At 38.5% G+C, this 26,212-nt stretch overlaps 1 protein-coding gene across 4 annotated transcripts in view; it reads left to right on the forward strand.

Moving 5' to 3' along the window:
* Positions 1 to 25,602, forward strand: part of rad52 (RAD52 homolog, DNA repair protein) — a 28,731-nt gene extending 3,129 nt beyond the window's left edge. For 2 of the 4 annotated variants that reach the window (XM_087997341.1, XM_087997342.1), the window contains exons 2-10: positions 2,720 to 2,821; positions 9,189 to 9,282; positions 10,196 to 10,263; positions 11,050 to 11,125; positions 12,457 to 12,650; positions 15,911 to 16,095; positions 18,854 to 18,952; positions 23,520 to 23,705; positions 24,291 to 25,602. In XM_087997341.1, the coding sequence (XP_087853467.1) occupies positions 2,720 to 2,821; positions 9,189 to 9,282; positions 10,196 to 10,263; positions 11,050 to 11,125; positions 12,457 to 12,650; positions 15,911 to 16,095; positions 18,854 to 18,952; positions 23,520 to 23,705; positions 24,291 to 24,352 (1,066 nt within the window). In that variant the 3' untranslated portion in view covers positions 24,353 to 25,602. Of the gene's footprint in view, positions 1 to 2,719; positions 2,822 to 9,188; positions 9,283 to 10,195; positions 10,264 to 10,352; positions 10,472 to 11,049; positions 11,126 to 12,456; positions 12,651 to 15,910; positions 16,096 to 18,853; positions 18,953 to 23,519; positions 23,706 to 24,290 lie in introns of all 4 variants that reach the window. The other 2 variants (XM_043709305.2, XM_043709306.2) reach the window with 2 other exon arrangements.
* The last annotated feature ends 610 nt before the right edge of the window (positions 25,603 to 26,212 follow it).

A 26,212-nucleotide genomic window follows, 5' to 3' on the forward strand; every position in this document is an offset into this window, starting at 1 on the left:
TATTATTCAGATTTATGCAGTGAATCACAAGATATTTCTTTGTTTTCAATTCTGTGCTCCCTTGTGCCAAACCACTCAACCCTTGCCTCTTGGAAATTCAATGTTTTTTTATATTTGCCGGTAAGACTGACTTGTTCCTCTCCATCATTGTGGCCTTCCTTCAGTTATCTAACTGTTCTGGCCAATACACTATTAGGCAGATGATGAGATTGATCTCCAGCCCTCACTTTGAGTCCAAAAGTGTGATAGTGAAAAAGCAAAGCAGGGCAGGCAGCATGCAAGGAGCAGGACAGTCAGCATTTTGGACATGCCCCCTTCAATCAGGAATGATAGCAATGATCTCATCATCATCCTCACCACAGATATTCCACAAGTTAGAATCAGGGGAGAGGATCTGATAGTGCATGTATTGGCATCTACCCCTTGAACTGATTATGATGGACATGAAAAGGTAGTGCATGTATTGGCATCTACCCCTTGAATTATCAGATCCTTTCTCCTGATTCTAACTTGTGGAATATCTATGGGGACAAAATACATTCACATCTTTTTTTTAAAAAAGTCATTCAATGTACGATAGTCAGAGTATGTAATTCCATCAGCACCTACATGGCCTGAGTGGGGTACTATCATTCAATTGGAAAAAGAGAAGATGAGATTGACAAAGCATTTGTTTTTGGTAAAGCCATGAATTTTGTGCTTTTATTTGTCTTGTCAGAGTTTTGCAAATAACTGTTTAGCCAGTCAACCCCATACAATGTTAAGGTGCAACCACTATCTGATTCAGCACAATAATGAATGAGCTACTCATGACCTAACTTAAATTTTCACCAGCTAATACAATATTTTCATACTGTTCATTCTCATCATACTCATCAGAACCATCCATATCATGGTGAGTTCAAATTATCTATTCCTAGTTTTAAGACAAAGCTTTGCATAAGTATTACTTGAGTCCTGAAAATACCAATTAATCAATCCTGTCCATATCTTGGGTTCATTCACTTCCAGCTGTCATCACACTCTGCTTTTAACTGCAACATTTTTGTCTTGAGCAACAAATCCAACCCAACTCAGAACATCTCAATGAACTCCCTCTTTTTACAAGTATCTAAGATGAGACTCGATCATTGAGAATCAGTAGTGGAATCCTCCATTCTCTGTCTCAGTGCAGAATTTCCAATTTTGTAGCACAGAAGTAGTTGGAAATTACTACTTTCCCACAATATTTGGTCAGCGGTCAACTGTTCTAAAAGAACATTTTTACCACTAAACTGAACCCCTATCAAAATCAAAAGTCTATACATGTGAAATTTTCTGCACAATCTAAATTTTGGATAAAAGCATGGACTTGATAATTTCTATATTAAATGTTACTTATAGATTGCAAAGATCTCTTAATATTGCTTCGGGAAAGGATTGTGGAAATATCTTTGGGGTGACGAAGTTCACTGTGGACACAGGAGATTTATTAATCAAGTTTCCTGTATTTTCTGTGACTGATGGTGCATGCTTGCTTTACGATCGATCCCAATTGGCTTGAAGTAGTGCTGTTTGTATCTGGTTCAGTTGGGGGAAACTTGCTAAGAGCAAGCTGCCCAGCTGATACTTCATTTCTGAAAAGAAAGCCATTTTGCTGAATTTGGAGTGAAAGCTACTGTTTTTATTTCAAAGGCCTCAGACACTAGTGTGATAACTGATAACAGCACCAACCAGAACATACGATGCTTTGATGTTTGTTAGATTTTTTCAAATTGGAAAATGTATAGACAGCTTGGTTTGTTTTTCTTTTGCACAATAAACTTCAGCTTTTTTTTAAGTAAATATCACATCACATATGGTGAATTGATTTTTGTTTTATAAATCAAAGGTTTGGATTTCAAAATTGCTGCCTTTGCACATAATTTCTATAAGATTACAATTCTAGTAAATCAGATCTGGTTCCCTTGGTTGCCTTTTGAGTTTCTTTGAGAGATTTTGTTAGCTTGCAGGAGACTAAATTGCTCCCCACCCACTCCACTTTTTTTTTTACTAAGAACTCAATAATTGAAGCAAAAGTTTTCACAATAGGGTACAATTCAAACAACTAAAAATGTTGATGTATGATCAGTGAACAGTCCTCACTTTCTCCTAACCAGTGAAGCTTAACAGACGAAGTTCTAAGATGCACACTGGAAGAAGCAGAAGAATACTTTAGGCCATTCTAACAGACTTTAAATTTCAGTTTGTATTTGTAATGATCCTTTTAGCTCTTGAAAGATCTTGAGCTCACTTGGATACCCTGTTAATCATTTTAACATCTCCCCAGACTAGCAGCCACCTGCTGTCTGCAGCGCAATCCACGGGAAGTCAAACTGACCATACTTTGAACATTATCTTGGCATAATGAGAGCCTTCACAAAGAAAATAGAAGGTGCCTATCTGCATGTCATTTAACTGAAAGTCCATTGTACCTGAGGCCAGCAAGCTGGAACTGTTGTCTGGTAATCTGTCTTGAACCTGAGGATAATGAGGACAATTATTGTACCCGAATGCTTGAAATCAAATGTGACAACCTTACCCTGCCAATCTGTGCTATTGTTTGCTGAGATATTCAGAAGTAAACCACAATATCCTAAACATAAGAACTCGGATTTAATTTTTTTTTAAATGAGAACTGATGCATGCACCAGTTGAACATGTCTAATTAACAACTGTCATCATGTCAATTCATTTGCAGTACCAGTTCACTGCTGACGAATATCAGGCGATCCAGAATGCTTTGCAAAGGCGTTTGGGACCGGAATACATCAGTCAACGTCCAGCAGGCGGGGGGCAAAAGGTAAATAAGACACTTGTTTCTGACATCACCTGATCCTGAAGGAAACCCTTTGTGCAATTTTTGCTTTTACATAAAGTATTTGTTTTTCTTTTTTAACAGATCTTGAGAAGTCAGATTTCATTATGTGAACAAATGAGTCATGATCAATCAATAATGTAATAGAGATGTACAGCATGGAAACAGACCCTTCGGTCCAACCCATCCATGCTGACCAGATATCCCAACCCAATCTAGTCCCACCTGCCAGCACCCAGCCCATATCCCTCCAAACCTTTCCTATTCATAGACCCATCCAAATGCCTCTTAAATGTTGCAATTGTACCAGCCTCCACTACATCCTCTGGCAGCTCATTCCATACACGTACCACCGTCTGCATGAAAAATTTGCCGTTTAGGTCTCTTTTATATCTTTCCCCCCTCACCCTAAACCTATGCCCTCTAGTTCTGGACTCCCCAACCCCAGGGAAAAGTCTTTGTCTATTTATCCTATCCATGCCCCTCATAATTTTGTAAACCTATATAAGGTCACCCCTCAGCCTCCGACGCTCCAGGGAAAACAGCCCCAGCCTATTCAGCCTCTCTCTAAAGGCAAAATCTTCCAACCCTGGCAACATCCTTAAATCATTTTGAACCCTTTCAAGTTTCACAACACCTTTCCGATAGGAAGGAGACGAGAATTGCACGCAATATTCCAAAAGTGGCCTAACCAATGTCCTGTACAGCCGCAACATGACCTCCCAACTCCTGTACTCAATACTCTGACAAATAAAGGAAAGTATACCAAATGCCGCCTTCACTATTCTATCTTCCTGGGACTCCACTTTCAAGGATCTATGAACCTGCACTCCAAGGTCTCTTTGTTCAGCAACACTCCCGAGTACCTTACCATGAAGTGTATAAGTCCTGCTAAGACTTGCTTTCCCAAAATGCAGCACCTCTCATTTATCTGAATTAAACTCCATCTGCCACTTGTCAGCCCATCTGGTCCAGATCCTGTCATAATCTGAGGTAACCCTCTTCGCTGTCCACTACACCTCCAATTTTGGTGTCATCTGCAAACTTACTAAGTATACCTCTTATGATCGCATCCAAATCATTTATGTAAATGACAAAAAGTGGAGGGCCCAGCACCGATCCTTGTGGGACTCCACTGGTCACAGGCCTCCTGTCTGAAAAACAAACCTCCAACACCACCCTCGGTCTTCTACCTTTGTGCCAGTTCTGTATCCAAATGGCTAGTTCTCCCTGTATTCCATGAGATCTAACCTTGCTAATCAGTCTGCCATGGGGAACCTTGTCGAACGCCTTACTGAAGTTCATATAGATCGGACCACAGATCTAGATATGCTATTTTATCTGATATTTTGACAGAGCTTGTAGTTCAAACAGTATATTTTTAATCTGCAATTAAAAAAAAAAATTTAGATACAAACTTTTAAACATACAAAATTGAAGTAACAATTTAGCCCCTTGAGCCTGTTTCACCGTTCAATTTCATCATGGCTGATCTGTGTCTGTGTCAACAGTACTAAAACTGGCCACTAGATGCTGATTCATAGAATCGCAACAGTGTGGAAACAGGCCCTTTGACCGCAACAAGTCTGCACCAACCATTCAAAGAGTATCCCACTCAAACCTATTCCCCTACACTATTACTCTACATTTACCCCTGACTAATGCATCTAACGTGCACATCCCTGAACATTATGGGCAATTTAGCATGGCCAATTCACCTAACCTGCGGATCTTTGAATTGTGGGAGGAAACCAGAGCACCCAGAGGAAACCTACGCTGACCGGGAGAATGTGTAAACTCCACACAGACAGTCGCCCGAGGGTGCAATCGAACTCAGGTGCCTGGCGCTCTGAGGCAGCAGTGCTAACCACTGAGCCACCGTGCTACCCAAAATCATGTTTTCTATCCAATTTCTATTTGTGATTTGTTAGAAGAGTATTTCTCAACTTCAAAAACAAACTCCCTCGTCTTGAAAATTACCCAACATCAGGTTATAGTCCAACAGGTTTAATTGGAAGCACTAGCTTTCAGAGCACTGCTCCTTCATTTGGTGGTTGCGGAGTGCACGATTGTAAAACACAGAATTTATAGCCAAAGTTTACAGTGTGATGTAACTGAAATTATACGTTGAGAAAATATCTTTAATTGTTTAAGTCTCTCATCTGTTAGAATGACCATGTTAGTTTCACTTCTTTCATGTGTAAATCATAAAACGTTTTTTAAAAGTTACATTCTCAGGTTAACTTTAACAATTGGTGTCAACCCAGATAATGTGTTGAGGGTGTTGGCCCCCTGTGTATTGTCTGTGCCATAATGTTTGGTTAGATAGATTCTAATCTTAAAGTGAGTTAACAGAATCTTGCATGGATTCATGCAGTTTTTCAGCAAAGTACAATGTAATTCTGCAAGTGATTTACATATGAAAAGTGAAACTAACATGATCATTCTAACAGGTGAGAGACTTAACAAACAATGAAGGTATTTTTTTCAGTGTATAATTTCAGCTACATCACACTGTAAACTTTTGCTATAAATTCCGTGTCTTACAATTGTGTACTCCACAACCACCTGATGAAGGAGCTAGTGCTTCCAATTAAGCCTGTTGGACTATAACCTGGTGTTGTGATTTTTAACTTTGTACACTCCAATCTAACACCGGCATCTCCAAATCATGTCCCTTATCTTGTTTATCCTACCCTTTGCATTTACCCTATCACCCCTCTCTGGACTTCATACGGGAAACAATGCTTCTTCCTCCTTCCTCATGCCTATTTATATTCTTGTGTTAGAGAAAACTACTAAACTTCTGCCCTACTATTTGTACATTGTCCACCTTCATGTCCCTCACTTAGTTTAGGGATTTGAGTCTTCCTCTTTGCCTTCACTTTTATCATGGTGCAGCCTTTTCTTTCCTATCACCTTTTTTGTGCTGACTGTAGTGGCACACTCGACAATAACATTGTGCTACTATAGTCTGATTCTCTGTTCTTTCCAAATATCCTTTTAAGTTCTAGTTCTTTGTTGCTACTGTACAACAGTTGGTAGCCTTTTAATGCATTGTTCTTTTGCCAGTGTGGATCAACTGCAATACATGTTGATACTTTTGATTTTTTTTTATTTAAACAGGTGATCTGTACATTTAGACTTTAAAATTGTTTACTGCACTATTCTTCCATGTCTGTCTAGTGATGTTTGCAAATTATACATGTATAATTTAATAAAATATCTTTAACTTTCTACCCTCATCACTCCTCAGTTCTTAAATTGCATATTCCTACATCTTCAATCCACTTGTGTGCCTTTATTTTCTGATTTCCACTTGTCATTTCCATAATTTCTATTAGTCTTACCCTTTGTTTTTGGTTTGCTTTTGGATTTTACACCAATTATGTCCAGCTTCTGTTTATATCCAGCATACTCATAATCTATAGAATCTTAACACTTTTTGTGTAACCCAATTTAAAACTATCATCGTCTGACCTATGCTATCTTTCTATAAATTGAGACAATGAAAGCAAAAGGAAGTTGAGTTTAACCTTTTACAGGTCTCCGATTAGGTCTCAATTGGAATGTCTGAAGCCAAAAAAAACCGAGGGCTTTTCTTGTGGTTTTTTTTTTCAGACGATATATTGTTTTCTGAAGCTCCTTTTTTTTTGTTCTCTCAAACTAATTTATTAGGTGAAGTGGTCATACAATGCCTTCTCAATTTGTATTGACCATGGCACAATCTCAACATTGACAAGTTGAATTAGAATTCATCAATATCCTCAATCAGCGCTCTCCATTAAATCTAAAGTCACAAAAACACAAGGAAAGCATTGAATTTTAGACAATACTTAACTTTTGACAATTTATGCCAATTCTTTCTTTACAATAAGACCATAAGGCATAAAAGCAGAAATTAGACCATTCAATCATGGCTGATAAGTTTCTCAACCTTATTTTTCTGCTTTCTCCCTGTAACCCTTGATATTCAAGAACTGATCTATCTCAAAACTGGCCTCCACGGCCTGCTGTGGCAATGAAGTCCATAGATTCATCACTGACTCTGACTCTGGCTGAAGAAGTTTCTCCTTATTGCCATTCGAAAAGGTCTTCCCTTTACTCTAAGGCTATGCCCTTGACTCCTAGTCTCTCCTACCAATGAAAACATCTTCCCAAAGTCTACTGTTTCCAGATCATTCATATTTTGTATCTTTCGATAAGGATCTCTTTCCCCCACCCCCACTCCCACCCCCTTCTCCACTATCCTTCTAGACTCCAAATATAGTCTCAGTACTCCTATGTTAAGCTTTTCATTCCTGGGACCATTTAACTGACATACTTTTATCTGCACAAAAGCCATCACCTGAAGCACACTTCCAACAAACTGGTGAGGTCACCAGGGATCGAGACAGAAATTAGACCTCAGTGCTGCTGTTGGCTCTGATGTCCCAAGCTTTGTGGGTTATAGACTTTGCATTTTTCAACATATGTACAGAAAAGCTTAAGATTTTAACACTTTAATCAGAGATACTATTTTTAAAAAGTGGACAATACTTAATAAAATAGCAAGTACACTCCATTCCCTCCATAGTGTAACTCCTGAACACTATCCTAAGGTAGAGATTCTACATTTAATGTGTAAGGAATTTATTGCCTTATTAATTAAGTTTTCTTGGCTCCTAGGTAGCGGAGTATCCCTTTGTAATGACAAGTTTTCTTTTGCTTTTCTTTGCAGCTTTCCTCATAGCCCTTTGCAGATTCTGTTATACACATAGCCCCTCCCCAAATAATTGAGCAGCTTGCCTCTCTTCAACACATTCCCACACTTTGCATCCTCCTTGTCTATTCCACTTGCAGGGTTGACTTTGATTGCTTCTGTGGTTGAATTTCTCAGGGATTTGAGAAGTTAGTCATGTGCCTCTATCTTGAGTTCACATGGAAAATGCTAACACTAAGATTGTGTAGAAGTTTCGCCAGTCTCATACTGCACAAAAAGTTGAGCTGGAGAGATTGCAGCAGCTGAGATCCTTAATTATAATGCAGGAAATACCAAGGTGGGGGGGGGAGCTATTTCCTTATGAAATAGTCTTGTTGGCTAAGACATCCATGGCATTAAGTATGGCACACAACAGTTGGTACACGAAGATGCATGAAAATATGAGGGTGGAAAGTAAGAGATTTGAGTTGTTGAAGACAGTCTGGTGTCTCCTTCACTGTTCAGGAAAGGTTTCCAGGAGTTCCAGTGACAATGATGTTGTAGCTGTATGTATGGTGTGTTTTGTATGAAAACTCCACCTCCCAACTGTCTCCTATCTTTGAGCCAATTTTGTATCAAATTGATGAGCTCTCCTGGAATCCCATATGATCTAACTTTCCTCATTCTACTATAAGCAACCTTGTCAAAGGTTTCATTAAAGTCCAGATGGTAATCACTACTGTGAGTGCGCCATTGGCAAAGTGACTAAATATCAACAGGCTTTCAATCAAGTAATCTGTTTTGTTGTTGCTGCTGCTGCTGGAACTGAACTCTTCCATACAAGTGGAAAGTACTTTGTAGTTTCTGACTTGTGTGTTGTAGATGGTGAATAAGCTTCATGGAGTTGTGCTTCCAAATTCCTGTTATCTAAGCAGTTCTTTGTAACCACAGTATTTGTATATCACATCCACTGAAGATTCTGAAGCAATTGTAATTCCAGGCTGTTGTTGGTAGTACTGTTGAATGTCACAAGGATTTTTTTTTTTGAGATGGTCATTACTTTGCTTTTGTGTAGTGTGAATGGTAATTATCATACCTTAGCTAAAGCCTGAAAATTGAACATTACTGAACACTCTCTGTAATGGTGAGCAGACATCTCCACTCTGCCCTCTTGACAGAAGCAAGGTTATTGATGAAATCAGATGTTTGAGCCGAAGACTGTCCCAAGGAATATCTTATAACTGAGACAATTGGGCTCAACAACAACGCTTGCTTTTTCCCCCCCATTTCCAATGACTCCAGTTTGGCTAAGACATCCCAATATCACTGTTAAATGCCGCTTTGATGTCAAACACAGTCTTGCCTCTCCCTGGAATTCGACTTCCTTTTGTCAATGTTGAACCAAGACCAGCAAGAGCCAGGTGGCCCGAGTGGAACCTAAACTGAGCATTGGCATGCTAACCTGGTTTGAAATTTTCCATCGTTGTGCAAACTAAGCAGTCTGAGGTACAATGGATTTAGGATTGTCAAAACTCTGCATTTCATTACTACTATAATATCACATTACCTGTTTGTAAATGACATCTGCCTCTTTATATGCTATTCAAAGAACCTTTTTACCTCCTTTTTTGTCGAATTAACTTAATCTGTGCTGGTTGTTAATTTCGTTAGGTCTGCTACATTGAAGGTCACAAGATTGTCAACCTCGCTAATGAAGTCTTTGGTTATAATGGATGGTCCCATTCTATCTCACAACAAAATGTTGGTGAGTTTTAATTGTTAGAAAAAATGCTGTTATATATGGAAGATTAATTTCATGGATTGTCCAAGTCATTGCCATATTGAATTCTATTTTTATCTTGATCCCTGTAGTATTAATGGATGGATTATCAAATTAGAGCTAAACCTAAAATTAGGTTTATGAAAGTTGACATCAGATATGAATTTCACCAAAGAAACACTACATAAAATTTCGTGAATAATTAACCGTGACACAACTACAGACATCGAATGATTCTAGCTATTGAGTGGGTGTAACTGGAATAGATCTAATTGTTATATGTAATATTCTGGACTTTAAAGTCACTCATTGTTATGCTGTAGCACTCTTGCCCTCAGAAGGTTGTGGGTCCACGTCCTATAGCAGAATCTGAACACACTAACTCAGACTGACAATACAATATTACAGTTCTGAGGGTGTCGTTCACTGTCAGAGGTCTAATTGCCATGCATCCAAAACTGCAGTGGGATGGAGGGAGAAGAGCATTTGGGATAGTGACTGGAGAAGTGGTGGATTGAGTTGTTGCACTACAGCCTTAAGTACAAAACATCTGTAGTTTAGTGAGTTTGACTTCAAAGTTTGATCAGTTAATGGATTTCTAAAAGAGCCACACACCTTTTCACACTCCAAATGTGATTGTAAGATTTTAGTATGGATTGCCTGAAACAGAAATCTCATCAATTCGATGGGTGCAAAAGGTGCCATCACACTTTCAAAAAGAAAAGTTTTGTCTTGTTCAAACAAGTAGCTGATTACCTACATTTTTCTATTGTGCTGGTTTGCAATATGGAAATTGTTTCTTACTGTACAAGAGTGAACTAAAGTGCTTTTGGGATATCCAGTGATTGCAAAAGTTGCCACGGCAAGTTTTTTTTAAAAAAATATTTCTACGTTTCAGATTTTGTGGATCTCATTAATGGAAAATTTTACGTCGGTGTTAGTGCATTTATTAAGGTCCAACTCAAGGTATGGAGTTTCCTTTTTGATTATAAAAGTTAAGACCTTTCCTCGCTCTGATGGATACAACCTACAGTTATTTTGTTTTTGAAAATCAGGATGGATCTTTCCATGAAGATGTTGGCTATGGAGTGAGTGAGGGACTGAAATCCAAGGCACTGTCACTGGAGAAAGCCAGAAAGGAAGCAGTCACTGATGGATTGAAGCGATCTCTGAAGTATTTGAGCACTTGCTCTTTGTCATTTCACAACTATTAGTTCCAGCATTTAACCTGTTAAGTTTTATATTTATTTCAAACAGAGTCAATATTTGTCTCTGAAAGAAGTTTTTTTTAGACACAGCTAAAAAAGTTTCATGAGTTCAAGGTATTTTGTCTTTAGTTTGATTTTTCTTTTCCCTCAGTCCTTTCCACACTTTTTGTAGACCCCAGTAATCTATACATTAGGTGCAAGCGAGGTTTGATTTTTGTTCCCTCGTGCCAAACTTGTAGTTCCATGGCATAGAGGTTTGCATGTCTAATTTAATTCTGAAAAAAAAACAAATAGGAAAAAAACTAGCTTTTTTTTTTCATCATTCGTTCTTGAGATGTAGGCATACCAACAGTGCTATTCGGAAATGAATTGCTAGTTTTGGACCCAGTGACAGTAGAGGAGTAGCGATTATAGACCAAATCAAGTGTTTAGCCTCAAGGGGAACTTGCGGGTAGTGACATTCGTGTATCTGTTGATCCTATTCCTTCTAGCTGGTATGTTTGTTCAGCACAAATGGCACAATATTTATTGTTTTGCTTTTCAGATCCTTTGGCAATGTCTTGGGTAATTGTATTCTGGATAAAGAGTATCTGCAACTAGTCAATAAGCTACCCAGACAGGTAAGGATTTAAGCCTTTGCATAATTGTGTGGTTCTGAAGTGCAGTTCCTACCATAATGATGGGTGTGTTGGATGTTAATATTGCCTGCTTAGTTTTTGCCTTCATGTTTATCACTCTCCTTTTTAAGTCTGTTAACTTGTAATCTTGAAATGTAGTTCATAGAAGTAAGGACGACTGATTTCCTCCCTAAAGAGCATTAGTGAAGCAGATAGATATTTTCTGATAATAGTTGATAGTTTAGTTTAATGGCACTAGTTCTCATCGTATATTTAACTGAATTTAAATTCTACCAGCTCCCATGGGATTTGAAGACCGGTCAGAGAGCCTTGGCTTGAATCTCGATTGCGAGATCAGCTATTCCATTATTTGCCATTCTCTGAAACACATTGGCCTTGCATAGGGGTAATAATATTGTTTTTGTTCTTTATCCCATATATTTCATTTTAGCAGTAAATCAAAAGCTTATAGTAGAAACATTTACAATAGTCTGTTTGACAGCTTTTGGAGACTTTAGGAGCCTGAATCTATCCGTTGTGAACTCTGCCTACTGCCATTATCTGTAACCTATAAATAACTTGCAACATTGCAGAGTGACTCAGAGGCTCTCTTTAGCTGTCCAAGGTCTTGTGTAAAGACGAATTTGCAAGTTGCATGATTCGTTCCATTTAACCTTGGAGACTATTCTTCACTATCAAAACATGTTAAGCCTCTAATTATTGTTACAATGTGCAGATATTATTTCATCAAATTTAAATTTTACAGTACACCCCTTTTTCATCAAGATGGTATTTTGGTTTCTTGCTCCACCCTTTTTATTTCAACTTTTCTGTCACTAAGTTATTTGCAAGGAATAAGGCAAGACTAGAATAGCAAGTACATCAAACTTTTTTCGGTCTTTAAGACATTGTAATGCACTACGGTAGAGATTTCTTTACACTAATTGCCCTTAATGTAACTAACTCTTCACTGTTTAACTGTATAAGGTTGAGCAGGGTTCTATCTTTCCAAAAGCCCTACAGTGGCAATATGAGGGCTGCATATTAATCACAACTAGATGTCAAACGATCGTTTTTTTTTCCCCTCTTATTCCTCCAAGCCCACCAATTCTTGGGCCAATATTGCGCACCTCTGAATGCAGCCTTGTCAGAAAGAAACCATCTGAGCACAGACATGACTGTAGTTTTAAGCTGAGAATGGAAAGTACATAAAAGCAAATGAAGATATTCTTGCAGTTGGGATATATGAAGGTGAAAGGACTTTTAGAACCTTGAAATAGTTTATTGATTCATTTACTTGTGTCTTTCATTTATGGACAAACTTTTTTTTAAAGCAATCAGATTTTCACTTGGCGGATGCTAAAAGAAGGGACAATGAACCTTTAGTGCAGAAAGCCAGATACAGCAGCATGTTACAGGCTCAGAGGCAGCCTCTATCTACTCTTGCTTCACATTCTCCACAAGATGCTAAAGAAGAGTTATCAGAAACGAAGGAAGTTGTGATACAAGGAAACTGCAACTTCTCACGGTTGGCGTTTATCTACATTTCATGTAACGGATGAGATTGACTTGTGCTTTGGTTTGTCAAATCATTGGATTGTCTGATCACGCATTGCTGCCTGCATTGTCGTTTTATGCCATAGTATATAAGTGTCATAAGCACGTTCCCAACTACTGATAACTGAGTACTCAATCATTTTTTAATGTATGGGTAAGCGTTTAACATGCTGAATGCAGAAAGAGCAAACTGTATCAAGTTGTTGTGTTTTTTTTAGCAACTATGAGGACCTAACATGATCGTTCATCATTCTTTGAAAGTTGTAAGCTTATGAAATCTGACCTGTTGCGGTAACAATTGTTTATCTTGAAGGTAAACTAATTAAGGGGCATATAATATAGTTGCATATCTACAATCTATGTGAAAACGAGTAAGATTGCATTAGTTGGAGCCAAGTTAATATGCAGTACTTTTATCACTAATCTATTTGAAAATTCAACCAACTTTTTAAAAATAGTAACTTCCAACTTGGACACCGGAAATAGAAAAAGCTTGTGCACCCTGTTGTGTCATGTTCAGTTATCAGTGGATATATTTCAGTTTTTTGTTAAATATATGGAAGTCTGCTAGCACGGTTGTTTTAGACAGCTGGTTCATAATACTAGGAGCATGGATTCAATTTTCATCCAAGCCGAGGCTGACCTTTGAGAAGATAGGACAATCTTGCTTGAGGCATAGTGACCCTCTTGTTAAACTCACAAGCAGTCATGTGAGTTTTAAAATTTGTAGCTCAGGTTGAGGTTCTGGATGGAGGTTTGCTTGCTGGGCTGGAAAGTTAATTTTCAGATGTTTTGTCACTATACGAGGTAACATCTGCAGTGAGCCTCTGGACAAAGTATTGCTGATTTCTGCTTTCTATTTATATGTTTGGGTTTCTTTTGGTTGATGTCATTTCCTGTTCTTTTCTCCAGGGGATGGTAAATGGGGTCCAAGTCTGTGTGTTTGTTGATAGAGTTCTGGTTAGAATGCCATGCTTCTAGGAATTCTGGAGTGTCTCTGTTTGGCTTGTCCTTGTCAGTGGTGTCCTTCCTTATCTGTATGTAAGGATACTAGTGAGAGAGGGTCATGTTATTTTGTGCCTAGTTTTCTGCCTGTTTGTCATAGTTGTTGCTGAAAATGTGTTGGAGATGTGAACAGGAGAATCGACGTTTCGGGCATAAACCCTTCTTCAGGAATGAGGAAAGTTTGTCCAGCAGGCTAAGATAAAAGGTAGGGAGGAGGGACTTGGGGGAGGGGTGTCGGAAATGGGACAGGTGGAAAGAGGTCAAGGTGAGGGTGATAGGTCAGACTGGGGTGGGGGCGGAGAGGTCAGGAAGAAGATTGCAGGTTAGGAAGGCGGTGCTGAATTCGATGGATTTGACTGAGACAAGGTGGGGGGAGGGGAAATGAGGAAACTGGTGAAATCCGAGTTCATCCTTTGTGGTTGGAGGGTTCCTAGGCGGAAGATGAGGCGCTCTTCCTCCAACCGTCATGTTGTTGTGGTCTGGCGATGGAGGAGTCCAAAGACCTGCATATCCTTGGTGCAGTGGGAGGGGGAATTGAAATGTTGAGCCACAGGGTGGTTGGGTTGGTTGGTCCAGGTGTCCCAGAGGTGTTCTCTGAAACGCTCCGCAAGTAGCCGGCCTGTCTCCCCAATATAGAGGAGGCCACATCGGGTGCAGAGGATGCAATAGATGATGTGTGTGGAGGTGCAGGTGAATCTGTGGCGGATATCGAAGTTTCCTTTGGGGCCTTGGAGGGAGGTGAGGGGGGAGCCTTGTCATAGCTGTTGCATGGTGTTTTGCTTGTTGTCTGTATAGGGTCTTTCAAGTTCATTAGCTACTGTTTTATTGTATTGGTGAGATACCATGATGCCAAGGGGTCCGAGGAGTCTAGCAGTCATTTCAGAGGTGTCTTTCTTGCAGGGGAGAGTGACTCGGATTTCTGGACGCATTTTTGTCTGCTTGTTTGGGTTTGTTGCTGAGACATCTGAGGACTGTGTTCATTGGGTTCCCTTCTTTTTGAATACACTGTATAGGTGATTATCCTCTGTTACAGTGTGTGGTGTCTCATTGAAATGGTGATATGCAGCTTTGTTTGTGGATGTTGGGATGCAGAGCAGAGGACAAAATTACCTATAGTGTATTCAAAAAGAATGGGTATCCAATGAACACAGTCTGCCGATTTTTCTCAGTAACAAACCCAAACAAGCAGACAAAATGCACCCAGAAACCCAAGCCACTCTCCCCTACATCAAAGACATCACGGAAATGACTGCCAAACTACTCGGGGCCCCTTGGCATCATAGTAGCAGACAAACCCACCGACACACTAAAACAGCAGCTAATGAACTTGAAAGACCCTGTATAGACAACAAGCAAAAACTAATGTTATTTACAAAATACTATGCAAGGACTGTAACAAACACTACACTGGACAAACACGCAGAAAACTGGCCACGAGGATCCATGAACATCAATAGCCACAAAATGACATGACTCTCTCTCACTAGTATCCTTACATGCAGATAAGGAAGGACACCACTTTGACTAGGATAAGCCAAACAGAGACACTCTAATTCCTAGAAGCATGGCATTCCAACCAGAACTCTATCAACAAACATACAGAATTGGATCCCATTTACCATCCCCTGAGAAAAAGAACAGGAAATGACATCACCAACCCAAAGAAACCCAACCATATATAAATAGAAAGCAGAAATCATCAGCAATGCTTTGTCTGGAGGCTCATTGAAGATGTTACCTAGTATGGTGACAAAACATCTGAAAACGAACCTTCCAGCTCAGCGAGCAAACGTAAAGTCATCTCTCCAATCCAGAGTTTCCCAGTAATCATCTGGGGCTATCGTGACAGTACCTAAAGGAAAAAAACATGATTGATATTTAGATATCAGCCTTTGTTTTCCAAGCTATATAAAATTGTTTATCAATCCTATTATCCCTGTACAGTGACTTGCAACATGGAAATTTGACTCCACTGGGCTGATATTCCTAATGTCGGCATGCAGTTATCAGAAACCTCAAAGCAGTAAGATGGTTATCACAAAACTACAAGATTAACCAAACTACCCTGTCACAAAATCAGAGTCTACATATCAGGCATAATCATCCCAGTTTAAATAGCATACTCAGCAATTTAGCTTCTCTTGTAATGGGCCACTGGTTTGTCATTGGGGAGGGAAGAGAGGAGAAGCTGAAGAAAATAATAATGTTGATTATCTAATTGCATAGAAGTAGAGACCACAGCACTGACCAAACAACCGTGCTACAGGAGCAGGAGTTGGATCCCACATACCAACGGAAACTTCGACAAAAGCAACTCCAACAAGAGTTCAGAGAACAGATGGCAAAAAAAAGCAAGACACAACCACAGAATACTGACAGTTCCAGTAGGACACAAGCAAACATCCACCCAGGTACCTGACATTAAACTGTGCAAAGAGTACAACCATAAAAGCTATCAAAAGTTACTTTGAGATTTTTTTAAACAACTCTCAAACTGTCCCATATGAAGTCAGTCAAAATTTGAATGCATTGTTTTGACAGAGCATTTAATTTTTAAAATGCTCGGTAATTAGGAATAAGAAAAATGGTATTTCTGCATTAGTGTAATTCAATAATATGGATGTAGTAAATAACAACTTTGTACCAAAAGAGTCACTTCATCGTTTAGAGCTTGAGTATTGCTGAAAAAGTCTTGGTATTTTCAAGCTTTTCCTCTTATACGCATTAGGGTGATTCACAAAAATACCAAAGTAAATGGAAAAGTAATATTTTATAATAGGACAAGTGAATATCAGTAGAGGCTGCCATGGAAAATTCACCTTGTAATGAAGACTAACAGTTGATTTTGATTAAATTTTAAACCAGGCAATTTGGCTCTTGTCAAGGCATTACCCTAAAATGAACCAGAGAAAAACTATAACCTACGTTGTGGAGTTAAAACAGACTAGTGGATACGTAGTCTGTCTGCAACGAATAAGGTCCTGTACATTAATACGTGCCATACTGAACCATTGTCAGAATAATTTTTAAACTCTAGATTAATTAGCAAGTATTGTCCAATTGCAGAACATCACCTCTAATGTTGGACATTGAGTTTTGTACAGACGAGTCCTTAAAATTGGCACGGCTGTCCTTTAATCAATTTCTGGTTCACTTTTAAACACCTTGGCAGTCCAACTGCTAATCATCAATTTCCTGGTGGATTCTTTATGGCAATGCCTCTACCGAACAAAGTCCACTTGCCAATCAATTGCCATCGTCCTTTCATATCTGAAATGGTGTGCCAGGGAGGGTAATTGAAGAGGGAATTTTTTTTTTAAACAAAGTATTTGGATGAGCACTTGAAGTGTCATAACATTCAAGGCTGTGGGACAGGGGACAGTCATAATAGCCTTTGCCAGGTGAACTGATTGACCAAAGGGCCTCTTCTGTACTAAATGATTCTAAGCTAATTTTATTCATGACTTATCACTCTGGTGGCAGTGTCCTTTTTATTCAGGAAAATTAAAGGGCGGTATCGTTTTGAAAAGCAATTTCTTTTCATGAGCCTTAAGTTGTAATGGTACTACCAAAACAAAATATTTTGCCATGCATCGAAGCTGATGGGTTTTTGCTTTGCCTGCATAGTGGCTTGTTAGAGCAGTTAAAAAGGATTATTAAAGGAAACTTGCAAGGGACAGAAGATTTTATACTTATTTGGAAGGTAAATCAGCTGTTTTGAGTACTATTGGCCCATTGAAGGTTGAAAGTGGGAATATTATCAATGACCATGGGAAAAGGGCAGATATGCTGAATGATTTTTTTTTTGCTTCAGTATTCACAGTAGGAGGATGATCAAGGATCAGGTCTAAATAAAATTAGATAAGTAAATCACCAATAAGAGAAATTAATGGAACTGAAGAGTGACAAACTGGAGTTCTGGGTTTTATCACCTCTAACACATCCTTTCTCTAATTAGATGACCAAACCAATTTTGTATCCATGTTGCTACTGTGCTTTTATACCATGATCTCTAGCTTTCCTAATAGGACTGTTGAGTGGCACTGTATCAAATGTTTTCACATATATAGTTTCCTCTTCTGTTACCATGGTCTGGTAAGCAGCACCCTCTTTTATAAAGCAGTGCATGATATTCATTTCATACTTCTCCCTGCCCTTGCTTCGGTGTGCAAATTCACTTTGTTTCTAAGCGAGTTTTGAGAAGACTTGAAGCTCAGTTTGAGGTTCTGGATGCCTGTTTGCTCGCTGAGCTGGAAGGTTCATTTTACAATATTTCGTCACCATGCTAATTAGCACTATTCTTCTTCTAAACCACTTTTTAAAAACTATATGCCTTTTCTCATAACTACTTTTTGCTTCTCCACCTCCCTTATAAATCTCTGGTGTTTCTTTATACCAATGAATAGAGCTTGATGTATGCTTGACAAAATAAATAGCTCTGTACCTGATTAGTGAACATGGCTTCAGCCTCTGATTTCAGCTCTAATTTTGAGCTTATGGGATTTCTCACTGTCAACTATTCTACCCCTTTAAAGGCTAAGTTCATTTTTTACTACATTTTATATTGTTCAGTTACATCCTACGCATACAGCAAAATGCCTTGTTTCCAACACACTTCTACACTGAAAATACTTGACTGACTTCTGCATTTCAACTTAAAACCAGTTTTAAAATTTCTATTTTGCTATTCAGCATTCTCCTAATAGTGGGGGCCATAGATAGGATAAATAGACAAAGTCACTTCCCTGGGGTGGGGGAGTCCAGATCGAGAGGGCATAGGCTCAGGGGGGGGGAAGAGAGGAAAGATAAAAAAAAGACCTAAGGGGCAACTTTTTCCACGCAGAGGGTGGTGCATGTATGGAATGAGCTACAGAGGAAGCTGAGGCAGCTAGTACAATTGCAACATTTAAAAGGAAGCTGGAGGGTATATGAATAGGAAGGGTTTGGAGGGATATGGACCAATTGCTAGCAAGTGGGACTAGGTTAGGTTGGGATATCTGGTCGGCATGGACAAGTTGGACCGAAGGGTCTGTTTCCACGCTGTACATCTGACTTGAGGAATCATTTGTGAATTTCCACAATCTGTTGCTTTTTTCTCCTCTTGTGTGCTTCTTTGTAGATACTTTACAATGTTTTAACTAACTTCTGTGCTTATTATTTTCCTTCTAGTTATGGTGACGACAGAGAAGTCTAAATCAACACCACAATTGAATCACAGCACACCAGTCAGCTATGAAGAAAACTTTGCCAAAGACAAATTCCTAGCTGGTAGGAGTTTATTCATTGCTTGTCATAACTCTGTTGGCCCTGTCCTTTTATTCAGGAAGATTAAAGTGCAGTGCCATTTTGAAAAGTGATTTCTTTTCACAAGCCTTAAGTTATAATTGTATCTCCAAAATAGAATATTTTACCATGTGTTAGCAGCCAGCTGGAGACCGCCTTCTGTCAGAATCTACCAGTCAGTCTAACATAAAAGTAGGGGAGTAAAGGAGAATCTAATGACTCTATTCCAGTTTCCCATTCACACTCCATATTTGACTCACTACTACTTTAGGACCATGACAATCGTCTCCCCGGGGTTTCACCTATTTCAGTTCCCTATTTCAGGCTCAACATTGCCTCTGTTTCTCTCTACAGCTGCTGCTAGACCTGCTGGGCTTCTCCAGCATGGATCTGTTTAATACTATTCAATTTCCCTAGTTAGCTATAGATTGACCTTTTCCCTTCTCAGACCTAGTTTATAAGGGAATGATGTTTGAAACTTTTCTATCACTACTTTACATTTTTCCAATTGTTTGTTTACTGGCAGAGTTTGGTGATACCACATCTGAAGAGGCTGCACTTCTTACCTGTTCTAGTAATATCTCTGACAGAACCAAAATGTTTGAGGCTGCCTGCTTCAAGGGTAGAGCAGATCTAAAAAGCCTAGCAGAATATAACCATGTTGGCAGAACCTCTTCAACATTGGGTTGTGTATTATGGCATCCTATTAATGTATTTCAAAGCAAAGGAACAGACTTTTGACAACTAGGAAATTATATTTTCTGTGGAAGTGGAGAAATTGTGGCACTCTGCTTGATCTTGTACACTTGAGGCAATATAGTATTTCTAGTGAAATGGATATAAAGAGTTTTTTAATCAATCAATTGAATTCCAAAGAAACCTCTGGGTGAAATGACTTTTTTTTCTAGGGGAAGCAGTGACATCGTGGTAACGTCACTGCTCCAATAATCCAGAACACTGGTTGGATTCAAATGACTTCAAATCCCACCAGGTCAGAGAGTCAGTCAGTTTTACAGCCATCTTGTCTATTCCAGTCATCTACCATCTATCCTGACATTTTCCAATATTTTGGCATGCAGCATTTTCTGCTGTGGTACTTCAAGTGATTTTAGCCAGAGACTGAAGTGATGTGATGCTTTTTTAAGATAAGCATCATCCTCTCGATCAAAAACGTCCTGTCCCATACCTTTAAATCTATACTCCTGGTAACTGACTGCTTTTAATAAGGGAAGTTTATTTCTGTCTATGGCCCTCAATTTTGTACCCCACTCTGCTTTCCTCTAAGGAAAATAAGCGTAGCCTCTCTCATGTCTTTAGAGCTGAAATGCTCCAATTCAGGCAACATCCTTCATATACTGTAGCAACCTGAACTGTGTTCTGTACTCCAGCTGTGACCCCTGTCTTTGTATTCAATATCTTGACTGATGAGGTAGCATATGGGATATTTATCTTTAAAATCACTTCAGATCCTTGAAGGCTTCCAGTTGGATGGACATCGAAGTGGTGGGAATCTCAAAGAAAATAGTGCATGTGCAGGGCCAGCATGTTCCTACAAAGGTATATAGTAGTCCCACACTCCAGTGTAAAGTTTTTGACAAGTAGTTGCTCCCAATCCACTTGTATCAAAATCAGTAATTCCCATCCTGTCACAGTCATCTTGTGAGAGATACACTCTGGAGCATTTCTGCCTGCCTCCACATTAACAATAATCCACTCCTTCCCTGACTCGGCCTCACCCCTCAGACTTTCATCAGGTAGTACTCCTGCCATCATTCAACCACAGGTATGCTCTGCTCCACTGCCACTTCAAATCCGACAAGACTATTGACTAGAAAAAAAAAATTAGGTTCCAAATCCCAAAGATTGATTGTTTCACCCAGCTGCAGGAAATGGCTTTCAATAATAAAGTCTGAAATTAAAAATTGTGATCTAATACTGACCGTGTAGTTTGAGTTTCATAAAAACCCCATCAGGGTTCACTCATCATCTTAAAGGAAAGCATCTGCCATCCTCACCTGACTCCAGATCCACAATGTAGTGAATTCAGGTGGGTGATAAATGCTCACAAAGACAATGGTGACCATATCCCATAAATGAATTGAAGACAAAATGTGGTGCAGGTGTGGCAGAGATAGAGCAACATTATATGCTGGTGCACAAGCCAAAACTGGCACCAGCTCAGATTTCAGTGGTGTGAAGAATGACTTGGCAATAGATGCAGCATGGGGCAACTGCACATGCGCAACAATTTCTGGCACCAGAATGATCACAACATCAAGGGTTGCTTTGACATACTATGATATTTTCTTCATGGAAGAAAACTAAGCTCAGTGACTTTTTTTAAATTTTCACTAAGCATATTAGTGGTTGGTTAGCTTAAGGCAGAGTGATGCCAACATAGGTTCAAATCCCACACAGGTTTAGGTTACTGTGAAGGACAGTCTTCAATCTCTCCCATCACCTGAGGCATTGGTGGCCCACAAGTCAAACCAGAGATGTCTGTTTCTAATGAGTTTCACGTGCCCCACGGTCTGGTAAAACTGTCAACTTTACTTTAAGGCAGACACATCATAAAAGCTTTTGCATTTGTTTTGACACACAGGACATTTAGATTCACAGTATTCTCTATTATTAAACTTGCATTACCTAATGCTTTCATGTACAATAGATTTCATTTCCTAATAGTTAATAGGAGTACTTAAAGTAATAGGCCTAAGTTAGATTTTATTTTTGTTTACAAATTACCTACTTCTACACCAAAACAATCTTTCTATGTAATAGTGAGGTGACAACTTTCCAGTGTATACAGCCAGAACATTTTAACCAGCCAGTTACTACTCTTGTTAATACATCAGAGTTCAGTTTCAGACTTGAATTTCATAATGACCATGCTCATTATAATAGCATCTACTAATACTTTTTCAGCAGAGTCACTCCTGCACAGCTGCAGCCTTAAGTTAGAGATTCCCAGTTTTTCTAGCTCAGTATTTTTATTGACTAACTACTTTCTTTTCAATTTACAGCTCCTATGTTACACCCCACCCCCAACACATGAACTTATAAGCAATTTTACTTGGAAATTACGTTTTTCTCGAATAGGTTATCCCCATAATTGAACTTTCCTAATCATCATTTTAGGAATTTGAGGCAAATCACTCACTGCCATTGCATATTTTGAGTGGTGCTGAAAAAGCACAGCAGTTCAGGCAGCATCCGAAGAGCAGTAAAATCGAAATTTCGGGCAAAAGCCCTTCATCAGGAATACAGACAGAGAGCCTGAAGGGTGGAGAGATACTCAAAACTTAGTCTCACTTACCCATGTAATTGGCTTTGTTAGTATTTATTACTTTGGACTCAACCAAGTTGAATTTTATATTCATTGTTAGATTTTCCCCAGACTACCTTTTCACTGAAGTAAGTGACCCACCTCATTGTGCAGTATTAAATCTAAACTGTTTTGCTAGCCTATAATTAAAGGTGCACCAAAAAAGTTTTTTTGGGTCAATGAGTCTTACAGGAACATAAGTAGACTATTTGGCCCCTTGTGTTTGTAACTGTGCATGTGTATGGCAGAGCAGTCACTTGATATGGTTACGGTTGAACTGATTTTGGCCTCTACTTTTCCTTTGTTGCCTGTGCCTCCAGTCAAGAATCTAAGGAGGCCTTGAAAATATTCAACAAACCAATCTTCACTCTCTCTGGGGAGAAAATCAACATAACAACAACGCTTAGAAAAAAAATTCTCACCTGAATTTAGAGGAGAACCCTTATTTTGAAAATCTGTTCAGCACTTTATCAAGTATGTTTCAATAACATTACCTCTCATTCCTCTAATTTCCCATGACTACAGGTTCAATCTTTCCTCTGAAGGCAAGTCCTTCACCAAGAATCAGATAAGTAAACTATCTCTGCACTGTTTCTAAAAAAGTGTCTAAGTCAGGAGAGTAAAACTTTCTACACGTTTCTCCATGTGATTTCATAAATAGTGTACAACTGTAGCAAAACTTTCCTGTTTTCAAATCCAACTTTCTTGGCAATAAACATCCCATTTCTCAGACTAAAAGTTTCCCAAATTTCCATTTAACTAACATACTACTTTCTATTCTTCCTGCCAAATGGACAAGTTCACATTTTCCAACATTGCACTACATCTGCCCAATTTCTGATTGCATAGCCTATCCATAAACCTCTTTTCCTCCCACCTATCCTCATGAGACATAAAAATGAAGAAAAATATAAGCGACAATTATATCAGCTATGATTTTATCAAATTGCAGAGTAGGTTTGAGGGACTGAATAGCCTTTATTGAATCAAATTTATGCTTATATATTACTATAGTTTACTTGAGGCAGTAATGAATTACTTCAGGGTTTGGGCAAGAAGAAGAAAATAAATAGAATTGGGAAGTGAATTTTTCCTTAGACAAGATGTTTCCTTTGTTATAAACATTAATATAAATTTTATCCCCTATTATATACCTAGAAGTTAATGCAGATTTAATTCCAAGGCAAAAGTAGGTCTTTGGTATAACTTTTTTTTGTTCTGAAACAGATGATCCTGAATTCTGGGATATCCCTCTGGATGGTGGTGGTATTGACAACAAATCAAATGCCCCTTACCACGGACAAGTTCCATCTACACCTCCCATAGGCCAGCACCAAATGATGACACGGAGCAGAACACCACAAAGGATAAATTCTCACGAACAACCACACAATGCATACCAACTTGGTCTAAGTAAGAATGTCAATTTCTATGACATGGAAGAAGTCACTTAAGTGCTACAATTCTGCTCATAACATTTGAAACTTGCATTAACAGTTCAACATACAGCAATCAAGACAGACAAAAAAGTGCTGGGAGTACAAAGCTGCATTGTTTTAAGTTGAGATCTAGACTTTTTGGTCATCTGATGTATAAACTTTGAGCTGCACATTCGGTGTTGCAATTTGCAATTTTGTCCAAGTTATCCAATAATACAATTGTCTTTTTCTAAAGAAATTGACCCAAAATTCAATTAACTTGAACTTCATATGGTTTGCTTACCATTTGAGATCTTATGTTCCATATCTGAATAGACAGCATGCGTGCCCTGAGATATTTTTATTCTGCCCAATGTATAAAATGAGAATTTTTTTGATTATGCAGTTTGAGTTTGCTGTAAAATTTAACACTGTTCAGTTTCCCAATACAGGTATTTTCAAATGGTTTTTGAAGATTGCAGCATGGTCTTGTTCCTAAAATGGAACTTCGCTTATCTAAATGACTGCATTAATTTAACTGTCAGCTGTTTATCTAATATCTTTTTCTTTTCTTTCCCAGTGAGGTCCAGTCCTTGCCGACTGGGACAGTTCATGAAGAAACGGAGATTGGAACCTGCTTGAGAAGAACAAAATATAACAAACAACATTTGTATTTCAACAGACATATATCTACGTTATTGTATGGCTGTTGTTTTTAAACTTTGTGGAGAAACATCGAGCAAAATGCAGGGCTTTTAAGGGAAATCTGTCTAATTACATTCATTCCGGAGTGCAGGTTTATTTTAATGGTCTACATAAAGCACTAATGAAAAATGATTGTACAAAAGTATTCTGTACCTGGGGCATAAGAGTGGTCACAAATGAATTACTGATTAACTTAATGCAGATTTGTACTCCTTTAAGAATGGTTCACTTGTGAATTTTGACTACTTTTTTTCTATAGATTTTTGCTTCAAATCTGTTTTTAGAGTTTGTCTCTAAAGAATCTTTCATACGCGCACAGTGATAAATACAGCTCTCTGACAGAAGACAAGTTATGCTGTGGCTTTCCCTCAGTTTATGGATTAGGCTGCATTGTATGCCATCATGTTCTTGGAAAAATTATGGGAAAATCATTGAGGAGTATCTTAACAGGTAGGACTGCACACTGTATAAACATTGTAGAATGTATCACAATCATACCTGATCCGAATATATTAACTTTCTGGTGAATTTATCATGACCAGTCTCACTGAAGAGGATGAGGGTGGGTTAGTTCATAAGATAACTGTCCCTGAACTAACTGCAGTATATTTTTGCATTCTCAGTCCTATAATTTCAGCTACCAGTGTATTTTATTATATTGATTAGAAATAGTTCAAGTTTAGAACATTTGATACAGTTGCTTACGAAAATGTTTGAAATTATTTGCAACGCTCACTTTTTCTGAACAAAGTATGTAGGGAATTATCCTTATATCATCTTTGGTCAGGATCCTAAATCACAACTTATCTTCTCTAAATGCTTTACAGAATTGCATTTCAAATTTACAATGGTATTAATTTGCCTTTAGACTTTTTAATCCAGAAAATAATGATTTTTAACTGTAGTTTCTGTAATAGGCTTACATGAGGTGGTTTGTTGAACTGTGTAATAATGTCTATGGTTTAGAGACAAAGTTAAGTTGGAAAATAGAAATCAATATTATTTTTTCCATGAACAGTGAAGAAAGTTGCATGGTTTTTGTTGCATGGTTCAACATTTAACCTTATCAGTTTTTTTAGTTATGTTGTAAAGTCTTAGGACATATTTTGTCCTTAACACAGGCTGCACAGAATTTTGATTGCTATTTTTAATACTATTCAGCACGTTAAGTAAAACTTGCTTGGACATTTTGGTTGTTGCCATTCTTAATTGTTGTATGCATACTTGGCCCATTCGCAACTGTTCCTGGGCCACAGATTGCCAAACAAGTTGTGCAGGTAGTTGAAAACTGCATTAATTGACTTTCAGGTATTTGGTTACAAGTTATTTAACAGATATGCCACAGAAGGTTGCTAACTGTACTGAGGCAAAGCCAACCTCTCTAACCTTTTCTTGGCTTTCGAAAAGAATGGAACTGATATGTACTCATCCAAATACCAGAAGAAGTACTGTATATTTTGGAAATCTGGAAAAAGGGAAAATCTGGAAGAGAGTTAACTCAAGTTCTATGACCTATTGCCAGAATTGTAGACTTTAAAAATGCTCACTATACATACATTCCACTGTTATGATGTCAAAAAGGTAGTAAATTTAATACTGACCCAGTCAGGTTAAAGAAGTTGTTAGTATTTACTAAGGATGTAAATGTGTTGACAGCAGTTTAGGTGGCTTACGAGAATGATACCTGGAATAAGCAAGTTCTCTTCATGAGGAAAGGCTGGACAAGCTGGACTTAATATCACTGGGGTTTACCAGAGTGAGGGGTACCTTGATTGAAATACTTGTGAATGGTCTTGA

This window comes from Chiloscyllium plagiosum, unplaced genomic scaffold (assembly GCF_037043375.1).
Source record: "Chiloscyllium plagiosum isolate Xiang-an unplaced genomic scaffold, Cpla_swu_hap1 HiC_scaffold_19, whole genome shotgun sequence".
NCBI lineage: Eukaryota > Metazoa > Chordata > Chondrichthyes > Orectolobiformes > Hemiscylliidae > Chiloscyllium > Chiloscyllium plagiosum.